The 24,174-nt window shown below is 41.0% G+C and overlaps 1 protein-coding gene across 4 annotated transcripts in view; it reads left to right on the plus strand.

The window, feature by feature from the left end:
* fam222aa (family with sequence similarity 222 member Aa) overlaps window positions 1-15,473 on the plus strand; it is a 328,869-nt gene extending 313,396 nt beyond the window's left edge. For all 4 annotated transcript variants that reach the window (XM_085961322.1, XM_085961323.1, XM_085961324.1 and 1 more), the window contains one exon: window positions 3,674-15,473. In XM_085961322.1, coding sequence (XP_085817448.1) covers window positions 3,674-4,941 — 1,268 coding nt within the window. In that variant the 3' untranslated portion in view covers window positions 4,942-15,473. The remainder of the gene's footprint in view (window positions 1-3,673) is intronic.
* The last annotated feature ends 8,701 nt before the right edge of the window (window positions 15,474-24,174 follow it).

Here is a 24,174-nt window from a genome sequence, read left to right on the forward strand (position 1 = left end):
ATTTCACAACATTGATCTCGAGCATCAATGTGGTTTGCCCATTGCAAAATGTCCTGCGAGATACCTTCCACTGTTCTGAAAGTCGACATCTGTCATTTAGGTAATGAGGAAATCCTGTGTCTCGGGATGACAGCTGCTGGAAGGCATTACCTGGAGTTTGGGTTTAAGAACAAGCACCTGTATATCCAAGGGGTTAGTACATACTGATTGGAATGCAGATTGGCAAGCACCTACTGCCGAAGTTCTACAGCTCCAACTGATGGAACTACCCTATGATGGTATTTGTGTGTCCCCCCCCACCCCGTAGTCAGAAGGATGATGGCAATGCACTCGCACATTTTATGGCGAGTTATGCTGCTCGCCATGCCACTGATAGCTGCTGTCTGCTCTCGCTTATCATTTGTCTAATGAAGAACTATTGCAAATGAGGTAAGTGGGGACTGTATGGGGTCGAGATAGCTCCAAGAGGAAACGTCTGGTGGTGGAAGAACAAAATCAAAGCATTCCTCTCTGGCACACTTGATAACCCAATAGCTGAGTCAGTCAGATCTGCAGTAGCCTGCAGCACTGTTGAAGATTGACTAGCCAGGCCTGGCTTATTAATGGGACCTAAAAGTATGACTGGAGCTAGGATTTTTCCTATTTGACTTGCAGGTTATCTGACACCAATGCCCTAAGGGGTAAGGTAATCCTGGCTGTACAGGCAGCAGTAAAACTTATTGGTGCTTTGTGCTGTTGAACTGTGTGGTTTTAGTTGGTTAAGCTCGGTAGTACCCCTGTGGAAACTTGGGGGTTCTTAAACCTTCTCTTGAGATGGTCTGTACCTTAAGCTCCCTACTTGTGTAAGTGATTTATTTCCATGTTCATCTGTGTGGACCCCTTGGTTTGCTTTGCAGCCTCTTGAACATGGTGATGAATTTCTGCACTTGTCAGACACCTTGCAGGCCAAAAAAGAAACTTGATGAATGCAAAAGTTGGGGGAATAGGGAAAAGGAATGCAAGTCTCTGGTGCAGCTACCCTCAAGAAATTATAATCCAGAAGTGATCTGGATCCCGATCCAAACATAAAGGCCATAAAGGGGATTTAATCACAGATGAGAATTTTCGATCGAAGGTATTGGAGAACCGAAAGCCAATGTAGGTCAGTGAGGACAGAGATGGTGGGTGACCTGACCGATTACAGGCAGCTGAGTTTTGGGTGAGCTGAAATTCAGAAGGTGGAGGATAGTCGGCCCGCCAGGAGATCATTGAAATAGTCGGCCCGCCAGGAGATCATTGAAATAGTCGGCCCGCCAGGAGATCATTGAAATAGTCGGCCCGCCAGGAGATCATTGAAATAGTCGGCCCGCCAGGAGATCATTGAAATAGTCGGCCCGCCAGGAGATCATTGAAATAGTCAAGTCTGGCGGTAACAAAAGCACAGATGAAGATTTCAGCAGCAGATGGGCTGAGGTATGGAGGAAGGCGGGGAATGTTTTGGGGTGGAGGTTGGAAATCTTTGTGATGGAGTTACCAGATGTATATTCATTTTTCGCAACTATAACTGAAGAAATTGAAAAATAAAAGCAGCAATGACGAGTTTAACACACCAACTCTGGTGGTATGCTATCTTTTTATAAAAACAATTATCTATGTAAGGCAGGAAAATTCCTGTTGCCAAGTAACCAGTAATGAATTGCAGAGAATAGTGTAATGACGGATGACTAGAAAATTTGAATCAGTTGAAGTTGTGCCTTTCTCAGTGTCTCCCACATCTTTCCTCTGTCATAAATTCCCTCCTACAACCATGTAGCCAAGAAAACCCTAAATTGCCATCTAATTTTTTTCTACCACATGACATTGTGGATAAAAGCTATCATCATGTCCTAGTTTATAAAGGCACTGCACAGTGTAGCACTGAGTCATACAAACCAGAAGGTCCCATGCTTGTTTCCTATTCTGTGTTGAGTCTGCTGATCGCAGCAAAAGCAGCATTTGGGGGCTAGAATTTACCTCGCCACCTGTTGGATAAAGGAAAAAAAACAGCCAGGGTTCCTGCTCCTGTTTGCTATCCAGTGACTCCTGCTGAGAAGTGTATGTGTAGACATCAGGTAAGGACAAGATTGGGTATGATGCCCTCTAGTCAAATACCCTACTGACATTGACCCCCGAGGTTCTCGCACGCAGAATGGTCACTTGAGCAAGGTATTTGAAGGTTGCTGGCAAGATCGAGCATCAGCACATCCAGAAGAACAAGGGAGAAAACTGATTAGGGAAGAGAAAATTATTATAAATAATAAAATAATGGCCCGGAATTTGCGGTTGGGATGATGGCAAACTGGCAGCGTTTTTTTAAAGTTTGTCCAACTTTTTTTAGATTTGCCTTTCCCCCATGTGAGAGCCCTAGTCTTTGTTTTGCTCTCTAACATTTTTAAAAAGTTAGAATTTTAAGAACTTGCTCACTTCCTTGTTCGCTGCCTGAGAATTCTGCCATTTGATTGGCTGCTTGGACCGCTTGTTCAGGTCACAGCAGTTTGCACAAGGGGAATCCCTTCTAACCTCCGTTGATTTGAATTGAATGTCGGGAAAACCCGAAGTTCTCGACACTGATCGAGATCCTTGCGCGAAGCGTACTTCAGGGCCAGCGGCGAATGCCTTTGCTTCGCTACTGACAGCAAATTCCAGGCTGATTTTTCTAAGGGAAGTATTTTTAAATAGTGAGCATGAGTGAGTTCATCAATTAACTGATTGGAGGAGCTATGGAACCTGATGGTATGAACAAGCTAATTTAACAGAGTAATTAACACAAAGGAAGTTTCAGTGATCATTTTGTTTCAATTCTCTCTTGCATGGAAATTCCTCCAAGCCACTTTCCTAATGAAATCGCGACCAAAGATTTTTCCAAATGGATGGGTAAAATATTAAGCTTATTAATTTTCTTTGACAGCTTTTCTTAAACAGTCCAAATAATAATAGAAACACAAATATTCTTCAGGAAAGGATTGTTAGCTTTGAAATGTTTTCCTCGGTGTATGTCTCATTTTGGGGGTGTGCATGATCTTGGCCAATACCAGTTCCTGTGTCTGTACTTCACGGTAAACATTAGTTACCGAGATTACAATCTTTAAAGCAAAACAATTTATTGCAAATTGTTTGGAATTTTCATTTAAGGATGAATATAAACATATATTAGCAAAAATTAATTGATGCGTTTTAAATAACTGTACTGTTAGATTGCATATTTTCTGACTTTTTTAAACGACTAGCATGATAAAATTGTACGCTTTCAAAAGAAGGTGAATCAAACTCTCTTAAAATATAACTTTGTGGCTACATCTATTCCATCTGTCTTGGCTTCTCCCATGGGAATGAGATATTTTGCCATATAATTGCCATTTCTTAGTTGGTAGATGGCCTGCTCCCAAGCTCCTCCTTGTGCCTTTGATTTGTGTAAGCACATCAGGATGACTTTAATTGCCGAGTTTTGCCTTTCCGTGATCATTTTTAAAATTAGGAACTCCCCATGTTAGGAGGATGCTGCACCGCCAGCATGTTACAATCACTTTTTAAAACTGGGTTGTCTTTATCTTTCAAACCCCATTAATATCAATGGGCATGTCAAAAGGTAGGCACCAGAAATGTGTGCGTCAACATTTTTCCTTTATTCTAATTTGTGTATTGTACTTTGTTTCAGGTGAGACCGTCACATCCACACGTTCTCCAAGGTATCCTAGTCCAGCCGAACTGGATGCTTATGCCCAGAAGGTGGCTAACAGTCCACTAACAATCAAGATCTTTCCTACAAATATCAGGGTTCCTCAGCATAAGCACCTTAACAGGACTGTAAATGGCTATGACACAACGGGGCAACGCTACAGCCCATACCCTATACACTCTGGAGGATATCAGGGTCTTTTAGCTATTGTGAAGGTCCACAGCAAAAGTGTGGTGAAAAATACGGAAGGCAAGAGGACGCGGATGTCCCCAGCACAAGTCGGAAATGGCAACATTGGACCCTACCCGGTGCCAAGCACTTTAGCGCAGAGTCAATCGTGTACTGGGCAAATAAGTTACCACAGCAGCCAGAAATCTTTGGAGGGGCCTGTTCCACCTAATGTGACTGTTGCCACATCTGTTATTCCAATAGGAGGACGAAGCCTAGCTCTCCAGCAGTCAAATCTCCCCTCTATTCAAAGTATCATCTACCAGATCAACCAGCAATGCCAAGCTCAGGCATCACAACAAGTTTCAGCTGCTGTCTGTCAGGGTGCTATTGTCACCAATCCAAGCCCAGCCACAGTGGCCAGCCGCAACACAGTCAATGGTTTTACCAGCATGGTTAATGGAAGTGTGGTGTATGCTGGAACTGTTGTACCTGACTGTCGTGGAGGAGCAGAGTTGGCAGCTGCTTCAAGTTTAGCCTCTGCAGCAGGACCTAAACCTGGGGCATACCCAGATGGAATGGATTATTTACTATGGCAACAGAAACAGCAGATCCGTATGTACTCGGGCAGTGGTGGGGGGGGAGTAATAAGTAAATCACCAGAGGTTTGTGGTGTCCCACGACCATACACCTTGGCACCTACTATTGAAAAAGTCCCTTCATCTCCCTTGAACTGTGTGGGCATGCACTGCAATTTTTCAACAGGGCAGTATTTGGCTGCCCCTTGGAACAGCGTGCTGGTGACACCAGACAGCGACTGTTATAACCCGCAGGACCTCACAAACGGCCACCGCGATCTTGTTGTTCACCCTTCGGATGGGCTCACCAGTGTCTCCAGTAGAACGCTATGTAATACTTCTATCCTCAGCAGTAGTCTGCAGTCACTGGAGTATTTGATTAATGACATTCACCCTCCCTGCATTAAAGAGCAAATGTTGGGTAAAGGATACGAGACTGTGTCAGTACCTCGATTGTTGGACCACCAAAATGCTCACATTCGACTACCCGTTTACAGATAGAGAGAACTGCTGTTTGGAAAAGATAGGATGATGGTGTTAAATCTGTTAGAGATGTACACAGAAGTCTCCAGCCTCAATACAGCAGTCAAAGGCAAATGAAGTGGAGAGTTTAAAATGCCCTAGGGATTACAAGATGCTGGAATGAGTTTGGGTTGGACAAAAGTATAGAATCTTCTGGTGTTAATGATGAAAGATGGCAATTAAAAAAAAATTACAATAAAATGGGGATTGGGGATTAGCATTGGACATCAGAGGGCAAGACGCTATCAGAAATGTGCAGAAAGCTTTGCCATATGTGCTGATGGGTCTGCATGCAGAAAAATTTTAAAATTCCAATCCTGCGCTGAATTCTGTGAACATACGGTCCCGAGATCCTCGCCATTGCCGCTTCGTCATTGTCATCTTCATCTTTGCTGTGGTTACAAAAAAATGAGCTACTGCCTAAATCCTAGTGGAGAGTCGTTATTGCACTGTGTTGGAATAAAGATAAAAGTGGGGACAGTCCAGAATATTATAAAAGAAAGTAACTTGGAAAACTTGAACCTAATTCTTTAATTCTTGTTTGATTTTTAAATTTGTGTTGGCTGCTAAAAATGAAATAACTTTTTTCCTTTTAACTTTAGAAAAAGGTTAAAGTAATTTCACTTGAGGAAATTGCTAGTTTTAACATTCTTTGTAATGAAATATACTATATGCCCACATTTGTGCTAAAATAGCATAGCAAGCTGTGAGAAGGTGCAAGGGTTGATGGTATTGATAAATGCACTCAAAAGAATACTCTACACATTATTGCTGTTCTTTCCATAGGACTAGAGTACCCATTAGGTATAAATGAGTTTGTAAGAGCACATTCCTACAAAAGCAGATTGTCTATATACTGGCCGTTTTTAACCTTTTAAGTGAAATAAAGGCTGACACCAAGATTGAGTGCTGCTGTAGTGAAAAGCAAACACTAGTATCTGTTGGCAACTGTAAAACTATAGCGGGCCATGCAAAATGACTGCAAGTAGGCAAGCTGGCAGCCATATCAAGCCTACGTTATTATTTATTGTAGACGCCATTATAATACCACCATGGACCACTAGATAGTGTTTCATCTTTCCTCTCGCACTTCTCTCCCCCCCTCTTTCCCCCCCCCCCCCCCTCGTTCTCCCATCCACTATTAAATAACATTTGCTGGTTCTGGTCCTTGCCAACATTATTCTACGATTGGCTACTAAGTGCTGCATGACCAGGGTTTGCGGTGACTCAAGGCCATTGATATATATATTTTTAAGTGTAGCCTCCCTCCCCACCCTCTTTGGAGAATCAGTTAGCCACCACTCAGCAGCTACCTTACGATGACATTTCAACTACCAATCATTTGGCTTTAGTGATCAAATGACCATTATTAAAAGTTCTTATTTCCAAACTGACCATTTTCAATTTTATAATAACTGCACTTGTCAAAAACAGGTTTCTGCTTAACCAAAACAAGTTTGATAAATTAGTCAAATTCATCTTGACATTGTATTTTAATCACCTTTTCTTTTCCCTAAAAGTTGAAGCACTGTAATAAGCTGTAGCTTGCAACCTCAGTACAGATCCCAAATTAATGCTGGAAAGTACACACATTTTCTTTTAACTGTTCAACATCTTCTATGATGTTTAGGTCACCTCTGCTATTGCATAGCCTTTCAGTTACTGTACCATTTAATGCCTGGCAAAATTACTTTGGATTATAGAAGCTTTAATTTTAATTCATTGTTGACATTACAGGGTTAAAATTCCTCTAACTGACAATTTTTACAAAAACAAAGGCATGTACAAAACAGGATTTTATGTTGTGTACAAAGCATCTTGCCACAAGAGGAATTTCAACCCCATAGAGTCTCAAATTATCTGGTGTCCAGATTAAGGCTACCTATGAAGTGTAATTAATTATCATACTTCAGATTTAATTTGGTGTTGAGAAACAGGCTCTGAGATTCTGTTCCAGTTTTCTATTTCTCTCTCCCCCACCTCTCTTTCCCCCCCCCCCCCACCCCGGCCACACCTAGAGTTACCTACTTTTTTTTTCTTGTCAACATCTTGCCACCATTATGTTGCATCCTTTAACCCAGAGAATGAGGACCAATAGGCTGCCGATTTATCCACGTCTGTTTTGTTGGTGTCTCATAATAGGCCAGTGGAAAGGACAAATCAGAGGAAGCGTTGGATGGTTGTATCTTTTCCTTCCCTTTCCAATCTCTTTCCCCTCCCACTCCCCCCCAACCCTGCTCTCCCAGCCCCAAATCCTTGTGGATTGGAATATCAACTTTTGATTGCTTGATTCAATCAGAATATCCACTGCCTTAGTCATGTTTGGGTGCTGCTATCTCACAGCTTGTTGAAAGAAAGGAAAAGAACAAACTGGAAATAGCAGGTATAATCAGCATCTGTAAAAAGATCATTCAAGTTTCAGTATAAACATTTCATCAGAACAGTTCTGACAAAGGGTCTACACCCTGAACATTATCCTTTTGATTTTTTATTACAGATGCTGATGGACCTACTGTATATTTCCAGCATTTCTGTTTATATAGCAGCATCCAAAATATCTGTCATGTTTCACGATGAAATTTACATCATACCTTTGATGTATTCTTTATTTATACATGTGGAGATGTGGCCTTAAAAGGTTCACCCTTGTAATGTGATTATTAATGTAATTCCTTGGATTCCCTACATTATATACTACGTGTTATTGCATTGTAGAAACCACACCAAAATGTTGATCTTGTATCCATTAATCTTTCCTTTTTATAATTTTGGGAAAGAAATTACAGTAAACTTTGTAATAACCTACAACTACTCCCCAGGCTTGCGAGCTAGTGCTCTATCTAACAGCCTTACTAGGAACTGATGAAATTCAGCCACCCAAGTTAAGAGCACTTCAGTGTTGAATTCACAGTCTAGAAGCCAGGTACTCAACTTGGGTGTGTTTATTTGAATTGACTTGCATATAAATTTGCTGAACAATTCATACAAGAGCACATATAGCAAATATTTCCAATGCTTTCAGAAAGTACAGGGTTTTCCAGGTTGTGCTTTTCAAGTCCATTTGTCCTAGTTCTGTTTTGTGATACTGATTGTGTTAATTTTATTTCATTAGCTGCTTTAAATATCTGTATATTCACTAATTCTTTTTTATCCACTGTGCACACATGATTGTGTATCTAGCCTTTATTTGGGATGGGGGGGGGGAAAGAGAGAAAAAATAGAAACGGCAAAATATATTTATCTCGAATTGCACAATGGGATTAATTGTACAGAGACAAAAAGGAATGTGACACCAGGAACGTTTATTTTCCAGCTTGAGGAAAGCTGATTAGAGGAAAGATTGAGGGTACATTAAAGCATTTTTGGGCATTGAACCAATTGATTTTCACATTAATAGTATGCAGGTATATTTGACATTTTTACCAGTCAAGTATACATGGTGGTACACACTGGGGGGGGGGGTGATTTAATTGTGATCATTTGTTACCAGGGAGTGAAAATCCAAATCTATTCTACCAATTGAAGTCGGCTGTTACAAAGCATCGTAAAGTTTTTTTTGTCATATTGAATAGATTCTGGGATGGATGACCGGGTTAATCTCACGATGTAAAGAGTCTAGATGGGATGGTCAATTTATACACTGTCCTTTCAGCTCTGGGACCTGGGTCTGATTTCATGGTGTAAAAGTCTCCTCACTCTACTGGCCATCAAGGCCCTGTATGAAATCAGTTTGGGACATAATCTAATTTCTCGTGGGCACAAGCCCACAGTGCAAAATACTCTGGAATTCAGTTGGCTGTGTGGAAAAGGAAATGCTCCTCTAAACCTTGGGTTTGGGGCAGAATAAATGAAGCTTCATTCTGCATCTATGTCTGATCTGGGAGAGCATGATGCTGACCATGGATGTAAAAGTTGAAGAACACTCCCATTTCTTAATATTCACATCCTCACCTCAATAACATTTTACACAGATGAGTCAAAGCAATGATAATCTTTTGCATCTTTGGCATTTTCCAAAATACTGGCATTAGAGTGGATTTCTAAATTAATGTGCCAGTCTGCACTTTACCGGGTGAATGTTTGGTGCAGCTAGAAATCATATAAGTTGTAAGGCAAACTTTTCTCACTCAGTGTTGACCAGATCATTAGTTTTAAAGTGAATGTGTGTTGCTTCATATTGGTCCTATTTATGTACAGGGTGTAATGCATTTTTTTTTCAAAATTTTACTTTTTGTTTCCTGCTGTTCAAACATGATTAAATACATAGGTAGTTTTTCCAAGAAATGTTATGACTGGACCAGGATCAATCTAGAAATAGAGGTTATGGGAATGGAACACATGGATTATACTCTGTCATTTTGTTTAGATCATTGTGTTTAGTTATGCATTTGTACATGTCTGATCTTTATCAGTCATTAGGACAGTGCTAGCAAAAGAAAAATGTATCTCTCTGTTCTTCCTCCCCAATCCTTTATAGCCAGCAATGCTTAAGTGAAAGCACTCTATCCAAAAATAAGTAGTCTGTAGCAAAGTGTGAAGCATTATAAACTCCTTATTTACAAAAATACACTGACTTATTCAGAACATTCTGTTTTTAAGTACCCTCTTCCCCTCCGCTCACCACTTTTTCTCCCCATGCTAAAACAAACAGGAGCTTACCTCCCCCACAGTATCTGAATGTCTTATTTGAAATGTTGGAGAAAAACTGGCACAGACATCCGTTATTGAACTGAGTGTCCTATGGTAATATAATGGAAAATTCTTCAGAACCATAACCTCCAGAATTAGAATATGTTTTCCTCTTTTCACCATCCCACAGACAAAAACTCTTTGGGATTGGGGGCTTTGGGTGCATAGTTTCTCTTGAGCTTCTTTAGCCTGCTGAAGACTATTGACACTAATGGAGTGCTTGGACAGGTGTGGGAGAAGAGTGAAACAAGACCATCTGAATCCTACTACTTGGCATCAATAATTGCACAATTCTACCCTGCATCCGTGTAGGCATGTTGCTCTATAATGCAATAAAATGGGCTCAGTGGTAATGATATGGAGAGGTTTTTAATGTGCTGTAATCATCATAATAGTAGTAAGTTAGATTAAGATTTTTTTTAGGTGACAATTATCAAAAATGTTTAGACTGTGCTCCAACTAAACTGGTTCTAATTGACTGAAATGAGGAATCTATTAAAACAAGAATGACCCCTGGTGGATGTATTCTGACACTGTCCATGCCATTTAAAAGCAGTATGGTTTCTAAGGTGATTCTTTAATTAGCCCAAGTTAGACCCCTGTGATGTCCTTATGCACATACTGTGCCTACAGGTGTGTAGGTCAGTGGCAGGACATTGCCTCTTTTTGTTATGACACTGGAGCTAAGCATCATTAGTAAACCAAACAAGCTTGTACTGATGCCAAAATGAAAGCTGCACATTTTCCTAACCTTACACAAGATTTGGAAACTGAAATGTCCCATTTTCTAGTGTTGTCAACTCCTACCTCCAGCTCTGTTGAGAAAGTGCTCTAAACTGGCGGAATTGACATCTTAAGAGAAAATCCTAATTGTAAGTTGAAGTCTGTTTGATACGAACTTGGTTCTGCAGATGCCTGTTACCACCAGTTCAGAGCATCTGAGTGAGTGAATGGATAGATACAAACGAGTTATCAAGGAAGAAAGACAAATAAAATTGACGTCATCTAACAGGTTGATACTGTTACTGCATGTAGACATGGCAAAGTGGGCTCTGAGGAGATCTAGGGCACAGAGAAGGGCTAGATTTTGCTCAGTCTGATAGTTACTCTACACGGATCACTGATACCAGCAGTGCTCCATAGAGCTAATCCAGAATATATTCCGCCCACGGTGACCCTATCAACTTTGGAGCAAGCGTATCCTTGGCCAAATAATAAGCTGTGTGCATTAGGATAATGGTATTAAATTCCAAATAGGATTCTGCTTAGAGCACTCCGTCATTCTGCTTTTCTCCCTCAGCTGTTGAAACACTGCAACATATGGCATGTCATTAGGAAGCTTTGCCTAGTGGAAAGCCTGTCTCCCAAAGCAAACAGATTTTTTTCCCAGTTGCAGAAGAGGCAAGAGAATAAAATCCAAAGAATGGGATTTGTTTTAAGTTCAACTCAATTTAAAGCCTTTGAGAAAAGATTTTGTACATTGGAGAAAGGGTGAAGAAAAGGAGTACACGTTTATTTTTGTCCTTGGAGAGTCACTAATCAAGTCACTAATCAGATTTGCATCAGACCTGGCACATTCTGCTCAAGTAGTTCATCAATATTTTCAATGGTTTCATGGAGAGAATTCATCCTTTATGATTAACAGGGGAGGGAGAGGAAGGCCCATCTCTGCAACCCACTTACAAGGCCCATGTAGACAAAAAGAGCCCCTCTTCACTTCAGGGCGAACGGAGTCTTTTTTTTCATCATTTAGGAGCAATGTGCACCTGTGGCAAGAATTTCACTTTTTTCTCCTCTTTTCATTGATTGGGTGCTGGAGTTGGAAAGATTGCGCAAAAGAAATAATGTGGCACATTTGTGGTCTTTTTAATGGGTGGAGAGCATACAGATAACATTTTTAAAAGATAGATTTTTCCCTGAGTTCTTGTAGTTGAATAGTGCCTGCTTTGTAGCATCTGCCAAGTGCTTAAGTGTGGCTAAAGGAATAATTTTGCACAGAACACATATGGATGAATGATTAGCAGGAAAAGATGATGTGGTATGAATTGCCCAAATTTTATTTCCAGCTTTTAACACATGGGTAGTAATGTGAAATTCAAAACAAAACAATGGGTTTTATAGATTCATTTTTGAAGCCAGTTAACACTGCACAAGGACAGAAATAATGAACCAGTTGCTATTGTGCTAGCAGGTTTTTTCAGGATAAATCCAGCACCAACTTGCTAGTATAACAGGTGTACTGATTATTTTGCTTCCCCTCACTCCCAAGAGGAAGGATCTGAGATTCCTTTTATGTTATCAGCTCCAGTTTAACAGCTGAAATAGTTGCAGTCTGAATGAAATCTGGTCAATCTTTTTACCAGTGCAAGTCAAAGTCAGCCCAGGCAAGCAGACCAACTCTGGTAAGTAGATTGATATATATGCAGCTGGGGAAAGTGAGCTGCATATGTTGTGTGCTTTGGTTTCATCTGAAACTCAGAGTGCATCAAGTGTAACATACTGAGTGCAAGTTGAGCAGCTCTTAATTAATGTCAGTTTACTCATTCAGTCATCAACTTTAAATCATTCTTGAAATAGTTCCACCTAGTTAATTTACAAAAAAAAACAAATTGTACAAATGGTTTCTCAAAACTGGAAAGTGTTACATGTCATTAAAAAAATTGGTTGCAATTTTACCTTCCCAGATGATAATCAGTAGTTGGTTTAAGCAGAAACCCACTGCTGCTGAAATCTTTCCCTTTGCAGTGGTTATTCTCTTGAACTGTTGGCCCTATTCTTTATTATTTTTTGACCATCTCAACAAAAGTTTCTCCACAGAACAGCTACAATCAGATCATCCTGCCACCTAGGGTTCCCTAGCTACATTGATACAAAGGTGATCAGAGCTGGTTAGGTAAGCTGATGCCAACAGTTTGACTAGCTTTGAAAAAATTATTGTAAAAGTCATTTTGATTTCCATTTGAGCCTGAGCCTCAGCCATAGCTCCCTAAAGCCATTTTTTGGGGGAGGGGACAGGGAAGAAGCGAGAGATTTAATAGTCTGTCGGAATGTTTTTACCACCAACCGATGGAAAATCCAGTTATCAGTAACAAAATTTGCTCCAAGCTGTTGCCAGTAGGAAAATTGCACCCCTTACAGTTAACAGTTCCATGATGGGAAGTACTTCTAACAGTTCATTAAATCAAATGCTTTTCCCCCCCCAACAACAACTTACCTTTATATAGCACCTTTTAATATAGTGAAATGCCCCAAGGCACTTCACAGGAACGTTATCGGACAAAATTTGACACCGAGCCACATAAGGAGAAATTGGACAGGTGACAAAAGCTTGGTCAAAGAGGTAGGTTTTAAGCAGTGTCTGAGAGTCGAGAGAAGTAGTGGTTTAGGGAGAGAATTCCAGAGCTTAGATCCTAGACAGCTGAAAGCACAGCCATACTAATGGGAGAAAGAAGTCAGAAAATTAGATTTCCAATTAAGGCCGCATCAGTAATGGTTAGACAAAGTAATTAATTAAGTTCTGCTTTCTGGGGCTTATTGTGCCAAGTGCCAGAAAAATGTTTTAAAAGTTGTTGGCAAGTAGGACTTTGTGAAATCCTAAATTATTTTTTCCTACTTGTACTTCAAAGTTTAACCAGGAAATAGTATTCCTAAAAAGGGATAAAGTCCAACTGTGATGTAGTCTAGAAACCTACTAATGGGATGAAAAGAGCTGCAACATGTCACAAGTCAAGTATTAGATGCAGGGAAAGAGTGAAAGATTGGAGCTGTCAGGATAAACATATCCTATCTCAAACTGATAAGTTACTTTGGTTCTTAGCTCTAAACGGTTAGATAGTAATTCACTTCCTGGAGAACTAGTGAGTGCAAGAATCTCATTAATGAAGCCAAAATATTTCCACACTATATGAAAATCTAGTCAAATAGAAAATTAAAACAGTATTAGTATAATACTGACCTATATCTTTCTGATGTTTGAGCATGAGCAAGAAAGATTAGAAGAGAATTTAAAAGGACAGCCGTAATCTCACTAAAAAGGCAATTCTCAATCATCATGCTTGGCAAAAAATAATAGGTGGTGGTTTTCGACAATTCAGATTCCAATTTTGTTTTTGTATGGGGGATTACACTAGATGTGGAAGATGATACTTCAGTTTTGTCAAGCTAAAATCTAATCAAAAATAATTCAAGTACCAAATGTAATTTCTAGATTTTTGCATTCAGACATTATGTACATATCTATAATATGTATGCATGTGTGTAATATATATATTATATATGTGTGTACATATAATAATATATATGTATTAATATCACTACTTGCAGAAATTGTCAGATGTTCTCATCATGCAGTGTGAATGTTCCTGAGCATCAATGACACAGAGCACACTGCCAAGCTGTTGGTGTTGCGAACTGTCACTATTACAAAAAGAAGACCCGAGAGCAAGTGAAATCACCCGTGACGTTCACAGTATATATCTTTTGTACTTAAAAGTTATTATAAGGCAATAATCTATCTTGGGGTTCCGATGATTACAAAGTAGTTGAGTTTTTTTTCTTGCAGCTCCTTGCCATCTGAGCCCCATGATTCATTTTCTGCCTTGTAATTATTCCCAGACATCCATCATCTAATGTAGTGGAAAGTGCTTATGCAGCTATGTCTTCAAAACATTTTTTGGAAGAAATAGAAATTGTATTGATTTCAAGTACAGTGCAATAAGATTTTTTTTTAATACAAAATTATAGAACATTTCTTCATTGATATAACTAGCAAAATAAGCTATACATTGTTAATCACGTTTCTATTTTAGTGTCATAAAAATAGGCATCAGGGAGGGGGATAAACCTTCATATTGGTGAATGGTTACCTCACATTGAGACATTATGGGTTCAAATCCCAGTGACTTGCTTGATGATTTATTTTAATCTTGGGTGACTACAGGCCAATGAAGCCTGTGGCGCAACCTCTTTGTAGGTAGCTTTCTAAAATTTACTTTACAATTCTGTTACACTTTAATTAAATGTTAATTTTTCTATTCTAGCTTTTAATTTTGCTTTAAAACTGATCTGAAAATTCTAGTCAGTTTACACGAGAGCAAAAATTTGATTATGACAAACCCAGCCATCTAATCAATATATTCAAATTTTTGTCTAGGCTAATTAGGACTTTTAAAACAGCTTTGCTATAACAAACTTGAGTAAACCTTTTGTTTAAAACCTTTTGATTCATATAGATAGCAAGGTTGTATGCAACATAATTGAAAATTCTTTGTTCCTTGGATAGTTATTCAGTGCTACTGCCCAGCCTTGGGGGGGCGAATGGAGCAATACATTCCATCTAGCCCTAATTTTATATGTGAAGTAAATGGGGGGAGAAAGAAGTTCGCAATTACCACCTAAGGTGCACCTTGCTTTTAAAAGCCTGCAGTATTTCCATATTTGTGTTTTAAATATTTTGTAAATGTTTCCTCAGGAAAATAAGGTGTAAAAATATTGGATTATGTGTGTGTGTGTATGTGTGAATGAAGAAAGCTGGTTTATTTGAAGAAGTGTGACTAAATGCTGTAACTTCTCTAGCCTTGGAACTAACTACTCTGAATGTGCCTATGGTTCCCTCATCCTACACGTATGCTTTCTATCGCTCCTAGATTAAACAGGACACAGCCCTGTGTCGCTATTCTGACAACCCTGACGAGTTTTGTTTTTATTTTTTGTCGATCTCAGGACTGAAACTTCTTTATTTTATGTAGATGTTTTATTTATTCTGTTTCATTATTTTATTATTGGTTGACATGAAATGAATAAAGCAAATAACATCACATAAAGGCTCTTGGCTTTTTTTTCCACAACATGTAAGAGCATATTTCTTGTCATTTTTAAGTCAAGTATTTGAAAAAACGCTTCGCATTAACTTTGCTAAAGGATTTTTCTATTGTTCCTGTTCCATTAGTTATCTTTACTTGAGAGCAGGAGGAAACAGTTGAGAGAAGTTATTTGTGTGTCATGATTGTAGAAGTACTTGGGTATTAATTGCATTAGTTCCTGTAACTGCTCAAAACCAATTCCTTACTATGATGCCATATAACACTGCACATGAATAATCTAGTTTTTAGACCACAGTTGTAATGTTTAGTTGCTAACCTATCCTGCCTGTTGGCTTCTACTCGGGTGCTCTACGTGGGGAAAAATGAACAAATCAAAATCAGTTCAACTCCATCAACGAGGAACAAGTAAGCAATGGAGAAATGTACAACAAAATCACTCAAGATTTCTTAACTTGAGCTGCTATCTTGATTTTTCTGGTAGCTGAAAATAAACCCATGGAAGTTACATTTATAGCAAACAAACACTTAAACTTGATAAAATATTTATTCTTTGTGACCAATTCCATGGCTTTATCACTATGTAGGTAGAGGCAGGCAGAATTGGCCATGTATATAAATATAAATGATTTATATATTTTCTGTATAAATTTAAAGGTAAGTTGGGGATATGGTCATCAGACTGAGAGGTGTTTGGCTTCCATGAGATGGCTTTTGTTTTTGGCTTGCAAACAGTACAAATGTGTTAATTAAGCCAGAAGTCTTTGGGAGGTGTGAAAACTTCCTCCTGTGGATCACTGAACCTGGAAATGTCTAACTTAATTATGCATTATTTCATTTCTGAGTAAAATTCTCCATGGACTCCCATGTATTTCAAAAGCATATGGGCATTTAATCCCCTGGTGTGTGGACAGACAGAAAAACTGAACCACAATAACATGGATAGCAGGGTGGTTTGTGTGGAATGAAACCAAAAGTAAGTGCTGGCGCGCATCACAAACAGTAAAGAGACTCATTCAGTAGTAAAAGATAAGGCCATTTACTTGTCATTGTACATAAGTGTGCTGTTCTGTATATATTGTAATTACTTTTTGTAAATAAACCTAGTTAATTAATTCAGTATCTGAGCCCAGCTCGAATGTAATGTATTGATAATTTTCTCCAAGTCATTTTGGAAGATGGTATTAAGTGCAGTGGACACTAGAAATGATTGTGACCCCCACTAAAAAGGGTATTGGGTTCTTGGCAAGGGCAGAAAACAACAGGGCTGCAGCTTCTGGTTCATAGGGGATGTGAGCTCTGGTTACATGGATAGGAAGAGCACTGTAGCAGGGAACATCTTGTTTAAATACCCTAAAATTACATCATACTCATGGCAGTGCGTTGTGAGAGATGCCTGTACCATCTCACTTACTCATAGAATCAAAGTGTTATGAATCCCTGGAAAATGTTTTCTCAGCAGCCTATAGTGTTGGGAGCTCAATCTTTGGAAGATTTAGCTGGGGCTTGATTTGTTTGATTAGGCTTTGTTACCAAATTTTTCTGCAAATGCTTTGGTCCTTCCTGATTGGCTTTAGGCCATGCCAATCACAGCAACGGCTTCCCTTCATTTACTACTTCACTTGCTGCCTTTGCTGAAGTTCTGATGACCAGATCCCTGTGGCCCCTTTAAAGGTCTGACTCAATCGGTGGCATAGTGGTTAACACTGTTGCCTCACAGCGCCAGGGACCCGGGTTCGAATCCGGCCTCGGGTGACTGTCTGTGTGGAGTTTGCACATTCTTCCCGTGTTTGCGTGGGTTTCCTCCGGGTGCTCCGGTTTCCTCCCACAGTCCAAAGATGTGCGGGTTAGGTTGATTGGCTATGATAAATTGACCCTTAGTGTTAGGGGGATTAAATACATGGGGTTACGGGGATGGGGTGGGATATGTGTTGGTGTAGGGGTTACGGGGATCGGTTGGGATGTGTGTCGGTGCAGGCTCGATGGGCCAAAATGGCCTCTATCTGCATTGTGGGGTTTCTGTGATTCTGTGAATCCATATTCACATCAGTGACCTAGCCAGGACCAACCTGATCCCTTTTCTCCCTTTAGTAACCAGCCTGTGGCACTCTCCATGCTGCATTCAATGGCCTACCTGAAATTCTTTGCAACTTGGCTCATTTTGACCCAACACCCTCTCCCATCCACAATTTTTCCTGACCTGCACAGACCAATAAACAATAAAGTGAAAGTTTTTTTTTAAGTCATTGGGTGTGAAATTCGGTTACCGCCCCAAACATGCCCTGCCGAATTTCTCGGGAGGTGCTTTTCCACACCCCCCCCCCCCCCCCCCTTTGTGGGTAATAAGCCCTTTAGCACCCCCCAGAGGCGCTAACGGCAGGCACAAAGGAGCTGCATTTCTAGCCCATACCTACTTAAATCGTTCCCCACCCACTGGATTTTTCCTGTCTTACTGTTCTAGCATCACAGCCATTGTCAGGAAGCACAGTGGGGTTGCTAACACACAGCAATGTCCAGCCCAAGTGCTTCTCATCTGTTTTTCTTGCCTCCTTCCCAAGTACTTGGTGGCCCACCAACTTGCCCGCCTACCCCGAGTGGTTTTCAGTATGTCTGCTCATCCACAATGTGAAAGATGTCAAGAGGAGGAAATGAAGAGTGAAAGAGAAAAAAGTAAAGCAGGAACGCAAAACGCAGAAATGAAGTAGGCAGAGAAAAATGGAAATGAGTTAAGATGGAGAGAAACTTTGTTTCAAATTTACCAGTACCATTATCCTTGGCTGAAGGGGTACAGGAGACTGTGTTCTTGGTGGGAATAACATTGATTTTGGTTATATTCATTTTTAAGGATGGGCATGTTGCTTGAGCAAGTTGCAAGCGATTGCAAGCTTAAATATATACTGGAGTGGAGCTAATTTACAGAACAAACGGGAAACTGTTCAACCTCCGTCGCCTCCAGTCCAGATCCAAGGTCATCCCATCCTCTGACGTCGAATTACAGTATGCAGACGACGCTTGCATCTGCGCTCACTCGGAGGTCGAACTCCAAACCGTCGTCAACACCTTCACCGAAGCGTACTAGAGCATAGGCCTTACACTAAACATCCATAAGACAAAGGTCCTCTACCAACCTGCCCCCGCCACACAGTACTGCCCCCCCGATTATCAAAATCCACGACAAGGCCTTGGACAACGTGGACCACTTTCCATACCTCGGGAACCTACTGTCAACAAGGGCAGACATCAACGACTAAGTCCAACACCGCCTTCAGTGTGCCAGTGCAGCCTTCGGTCGCCTGAGGAAGAGAGTGTTTGAAGACCAGGACCTCAAACCCGGCACTAAGCTCATGGTCTACAGAGCAGCAGTGATACCCGCCCTGCTGTATGCCTCAGAGACATGGACCATGTACAGCAGGCTCCTCAAAGCACTGGAGAGGTACCACATTTGCTGCCTCCGCAAGATCCTGCAAATCCATTGGCAGGATAGGGGCACCAACATCGGTGTTCTTGCTCAGGCCAACATCCCCAGCATCGAAGCTTTGACCACGCTCAATCAGCTCTGATGGACAGGTCACGTTGTCCGCATGCCCGATACGAGACTCCCAAAACAAGCGCTCTACTTGGAGCTCCGGCACGGCAAGAGAGCCCCAGGTGGGCAGAGGAAACGCTTCAAGGACACCCTCAAAGCCTCCTTGAAAAAGTGTAACATCCCCATCGACACCTGGGAATCCCTGGCCCAAGACCGCACAAAGTGGAGGAGAAGCATCCGGGAAGGCGCCAAATACCTCGAGTCTTTTCGCCGGAAGCCAAGCGCAAGGCGCGCATGTCAACCCAAGCACCCCACCCACCCCCTGTGACAGAGACTGTAGGTCCCGCATTGGACTCATCAGTCACCTGCAAACTCATTTTTAATGTGGAAGCAAGTCATCCTCGGTTCCGAGGGACTGCCTAAGAAATATATAAAATGAAATCTTTTGCTTCAGTACTTTGCTCTTTTTATAAAAAATTTAAAAAAAATTAAAAAAATTAGCTGTGCCTAATAAAAGTCGGAAGCTTATGATTCTGGCAGGAGACATTTCAGAGTCTCTCGGATTCCAAGTTTGGGTGCAAAAAGTAAATTAACAATTGAGGGAAAATTATTAAAAAGGAAGAAAATATTTCTCAATTACTATAACCAGTTCATTAACATGAACTGTTAATGTGGCCATACTTTCAGTACCTTTGCCTGATTCCCATCTAAAAATGTCTTCACATCTCCAGCTGTGGTGCCTCTTGCTGCTTCTCGCCGCCAACCCTGTTGCACTGCAGCTGGCAACTTTGCTTTATTCTCGGGTATGGACTTGCCATTAAATTGGGTCCATACTCTGGGCTCAAGCTGAAGAAAAGTGATCACTAACAGCTTTTGCACAGTTTTTCAAAATTATTTGAAGAAACGCTAGAGAGCAAACTTCAAAAGCATTATTCAGGTAAAGTTTATATGAATTATTTTTTTAACAGGCTGTATGTTTGTGTGTGAGAAAGAGGGAGAAAAGAACTAAGACTATATTAATCACACAAGTATTTGTAGCTTTGGCTATGTGTTCCATAATCTTCAGAAAGCATAATGTACTGAGACTGTCTTTCTTCATCATAGTTTTTTTTTAAGTTGAATTTTGAAGCAAAGTTTCTACCACCTGTGTTTTGTTGATAGAAAATGTAGGTATTCTGATTACTGACACCTGTCAGACACAGAGGTATAGAGACATCATCCTAATTTGAGGGTTTTTTTTAAAGAAAAAAGCAAATAAATTGACTAGAAAACTAACCAACTGCCTGGTAGAGAATCAGATAGGAGGGGGATAGGTAAATAGGGTGAGGGAGCCTTGGTGGGGGTATGTGGAGTGTTGGTTGAGGTGAATCCTGCAACCGAACACATCTCAGCTCATTATAAAGGCTCCACCCCCAGGTAAAAAGCCATACATGCAAATTTCCAGCAATTATGCTGGTTCAGATGGGGTTTGAAATTACAGCCAGAATCTTGGGTGTAGCAGTCAACCTAGGATGTTTTCCTGATTTGTCCTAACAAGCAACATAAGAGAGATAATGGGAAAGACCTGGGCACAGGTCATGGGCTTATTCCAGCAATGATGTGTGATAGAGGAAAAATAAAAGCTTCTAAATTGGAGAGGGCTTGAGCAATTACATTAATGCAGCTACTGCCATGGTTTACCAGTTGATCGTTGAGAATGCCAAAGCCATTTTGCTCACTAGCCAAAAACTCTTGTACCTTCTCTCCTCTCCAAGACTGTTCACTCAGGCTGAACCAGATTGTGCACAACCTTGATGTCCTGTTCAACCATGGGTTTCGAGCCTCATCACCAAGACAGCATACTTCTGTCTCTGCAACATTGCCCACCTTTGGCTCATCTCAATCACACCACCACTGAAACATTTAGCCATACTTTTGATACCTCAAGATTTGACTTCTTGAGCACTGGCCTCCAAAACCCCCCCTTTCCCTACCCAAACTCCACCACTCTCATCCTGGGTCTCATTCACCCATCACTACTGTCCTCCTTTGCCTCTGAATTCAAAAACTTTTACTTATTTACAAAACCTTCCACAGCCTTGCCACACTACCTCTACAACTTCCACCAGCTCTACACCCCAGCCTATGATGTACAGTCCTACAATTCTGGGCTCTTGTGCAGCCTCCCTCCTGATATCGCTCGCTTGGTGTTGAGAGTTTTCAGTCACCTTGGCCTTAACCTCTGGAACACTTTCCTTAAACCTCTTTGCCTTGCTACCTGTTGCATCACGTTTTTAAAAAAACCTCCTCAAACCTCAACTTTGTGACTGCATATTTAGCCAACTTTCCTAAAGCCTCTGCCACTTGGTTAATTTATTTTCTGTCATGTGCCTTTGGATGTTTTGTTACATTAAAGATGCTGTACAAATGCATGTTGTTAAGTAGTGACAAACTAGCTGCCAGCTTGCTATCTGTCACCAGCAATCACAGCTTGTCCTACTTTGATGCCGATGGGTAGCTTTTACAGTGTAGTTAGACGACCATTTGGAGACCGACTGGAGGGATTATTGTCCTAGTCTGAGAAGCGTAAAGCGGTTTACCTTGCTGCTGAAGTGGAGAAAGGATCCAGGAGTCCTTGAACTGTGAAATCCTGAAGCCTAAATAGGCTTACAGCAATGTCCTAAGCCAGGGTCAAATGGGACAGAGGAGGACTATTAGCTATGCAAGTGCCTGCTGTAACTTAGCTGATTATGTCCGAGGCCTATGGTGGCATATCTTTGAAAATCTTAACCCTTTGAGGGTCACTGGCATTTGAAGCAGAGTTCACAGACTACTGTAAATGAAGTGTGTTTTAGATCACAGCATTTTGTTTATGACAACATGCGTATTGTTAACTCTTGTGGGTGCAATTACTGTTGGATACAAATTATCTGTACATAACCAAATGACATACTTTTGAATACTGATACTGTGTAGAGCAAAATGTTATTTAGATAGGAGATTAATCCGTGCCTGCAAATTAATACTTAGATTTTGGGAGTAGTTATTTTGCACCCCTTCACTTTGAACAAGTCTAAAAGCTGTTCAGTCCTTTATGTTGCTACTTGTGTTGGCCAACTGGATTGTACGTTTACTTCAAGGACAGCTTAAACGCTGCCAGTACATATTTAAATTGGTATGTATTCTGCTTCCAACTTTAAATGCTCGGCCGGACATCGCCACCTTTTTGAGGACTTGCATAACGTTGTTGGTCCTTAGCAAGAAAGATTACAGTACTATAGTGGCCTCTGCTGGACAGTTGTCTGCACAGCAGCACTTGGTGGGATTAAGAGCTTTATCATCAATGGCCTGGAATTTGCGGTGGGTAATAACGGCGAACTAACAGTGTTCTCCATTAGTACCCCTCTGAAACTGACAGCATGCGGAAATCCTGAAGTTGCGGTCAGTCACTCACTGCTCCGACACTGGCTGCACTGTGGACCCCCCCCCCCCCCCAAATAGCCGGTAATCAGTGAAACTGACGCAAACTTGAGCTTTTCCGTGCTAATATCGCTGTTAAATACCCCATTAAACGTTAAGCCTTGTTGGAATAGATGTAACTGGAGATTTAACAGTGTATTGACTGCTAAACAACCATTATGGCCCTGAAAAACTAATTTTTATATTTGTGGAGTGTTGCATTTCTCCATTATGATAATTTTTCTTCAGATTTAAAAAAAATTAACGTTTGTTCATGATATTTCAGGTTCTTCCTTATCCCCATGTGAGAGTCCCAATCTTTGTTTCGCTCGCTAACATATTTAAAAAGTCCGGATAAAAGTAGTCCCACTCCGGAGACAAAAATCTAGGCAGTGCTGAGGGAGTACTGCACTGTCGGAGGTGCCATCTTTTGGATGAGACGTTAAACCAGGGCCCCCGACTCTCTCAGGTGGACGTAAAAGATCCCATGGCAATATTTTGAAGAGGAGCAGGGGAGCTACCCTGGTGTCCTAACCAATATTTATCCCTCAATCAACATCACGAAAAACAGATTATCTGGCCATTATCACATTCATGTTTGTGGGAGCTTGCTGTGTGCAAATTGGCTGCCGCGTTTCCTACATTTCAACAGTAACTACACTTCAAAAAGTACTTAATTGTTTGTAAAGCGTTTTGGGATGTACGGTGGTCGTGAAAGACGCTATATAAATGCAAGTCTTTTGTAGCCAGTGGCACTGATCCTGTATTGATACGGCTCAGTTTTCCAGCCCCAGCGCAACTCCTGGTAGTTTCACAGTCTTTCGGCTCTTTAAACTTTTAAATCATTCCTACGCGGTGCCCATCACAGGCAATGAAGCTAAAACTTTTACTTGCAGCCATTCAAGACAGAGACACTCGAGTTACACTTTTTCCCAACAGTACATCTTCACACCCCCCCCCCCCCCTTTAGCTAGTTGAAATCTTTCTCCACTGCTGTCTGTGAAACCTTGCTGTGCCCAAAGTGGCTGCTGAATTTACCGACATAATAACAGTGATTACACTTCAAAAAGTAATTCATTGGATGCGAAGTGCTTTGACATATCCTAAGGACAGGATGTAGTATAGAAATGCAAGCTCTCTCCTTTTAAAGCCATTTTGTTTAGAATTAAACCAACCTATAGATGTTGAGCCTTTATACCTTGAGGTATGTTAATGGTTTGAAAGCCTGGCATTTCCCTCCCACCTTGGCCTGCTTTTCACACCTGTTGCCCATTGGAGATCACAGCTCCTCTGTCTTCCATCTGAACCTTAGTGAGGAAGCCCATTTCTATTTGAAACATAGAAGATAGGAGCAGGAGTAGGCCATTCGGCCCTTCGAGCCTGCTCCGCCATTCAATGTGATCATGGCTGATCATCCAAATTCAGTACCCTGTCCCTGCCTTTTCCCCATATCCCTTGATCCCTTTAGCCTCAAGAAATATATCCAACTCTTTCTTGAATATATTTAATGAACTGGCCTCCACCGCCCTCTGTGGCAGAGAATTCCACAAGTTCACCACTCTCTGGGTGAAGAAATTCCTCCTCATTTCAGTCCTAAATGGCTTACCCCTTATCCTTAGACTATGACCCCTGGTTCTGGACTCCCCGGCCATCAGAAACATCCTTCCTGCATCTAGTCTGTCCAGACCTGACAGAATTTTATAGGTTTCGATGAGATCCCCTCTCAATCTTCTAAACTCC

The sequence above is a fragment of the Somniosus microcephalus genome, chromosome 19, assembly GCF_052327205.1.
Source record: "Somniosus microcephalus isolate GS21.2 chromosome 19, FLI_Smic_1.0, whole genome shotgun sequence".
Classification (NCBI taxonomy): Eukaryota; Metazoa; Chordata; class Chondrichthyes; order Squaliformes; family Somniosidae; genus Somniosus; species Somniosus microcephalus.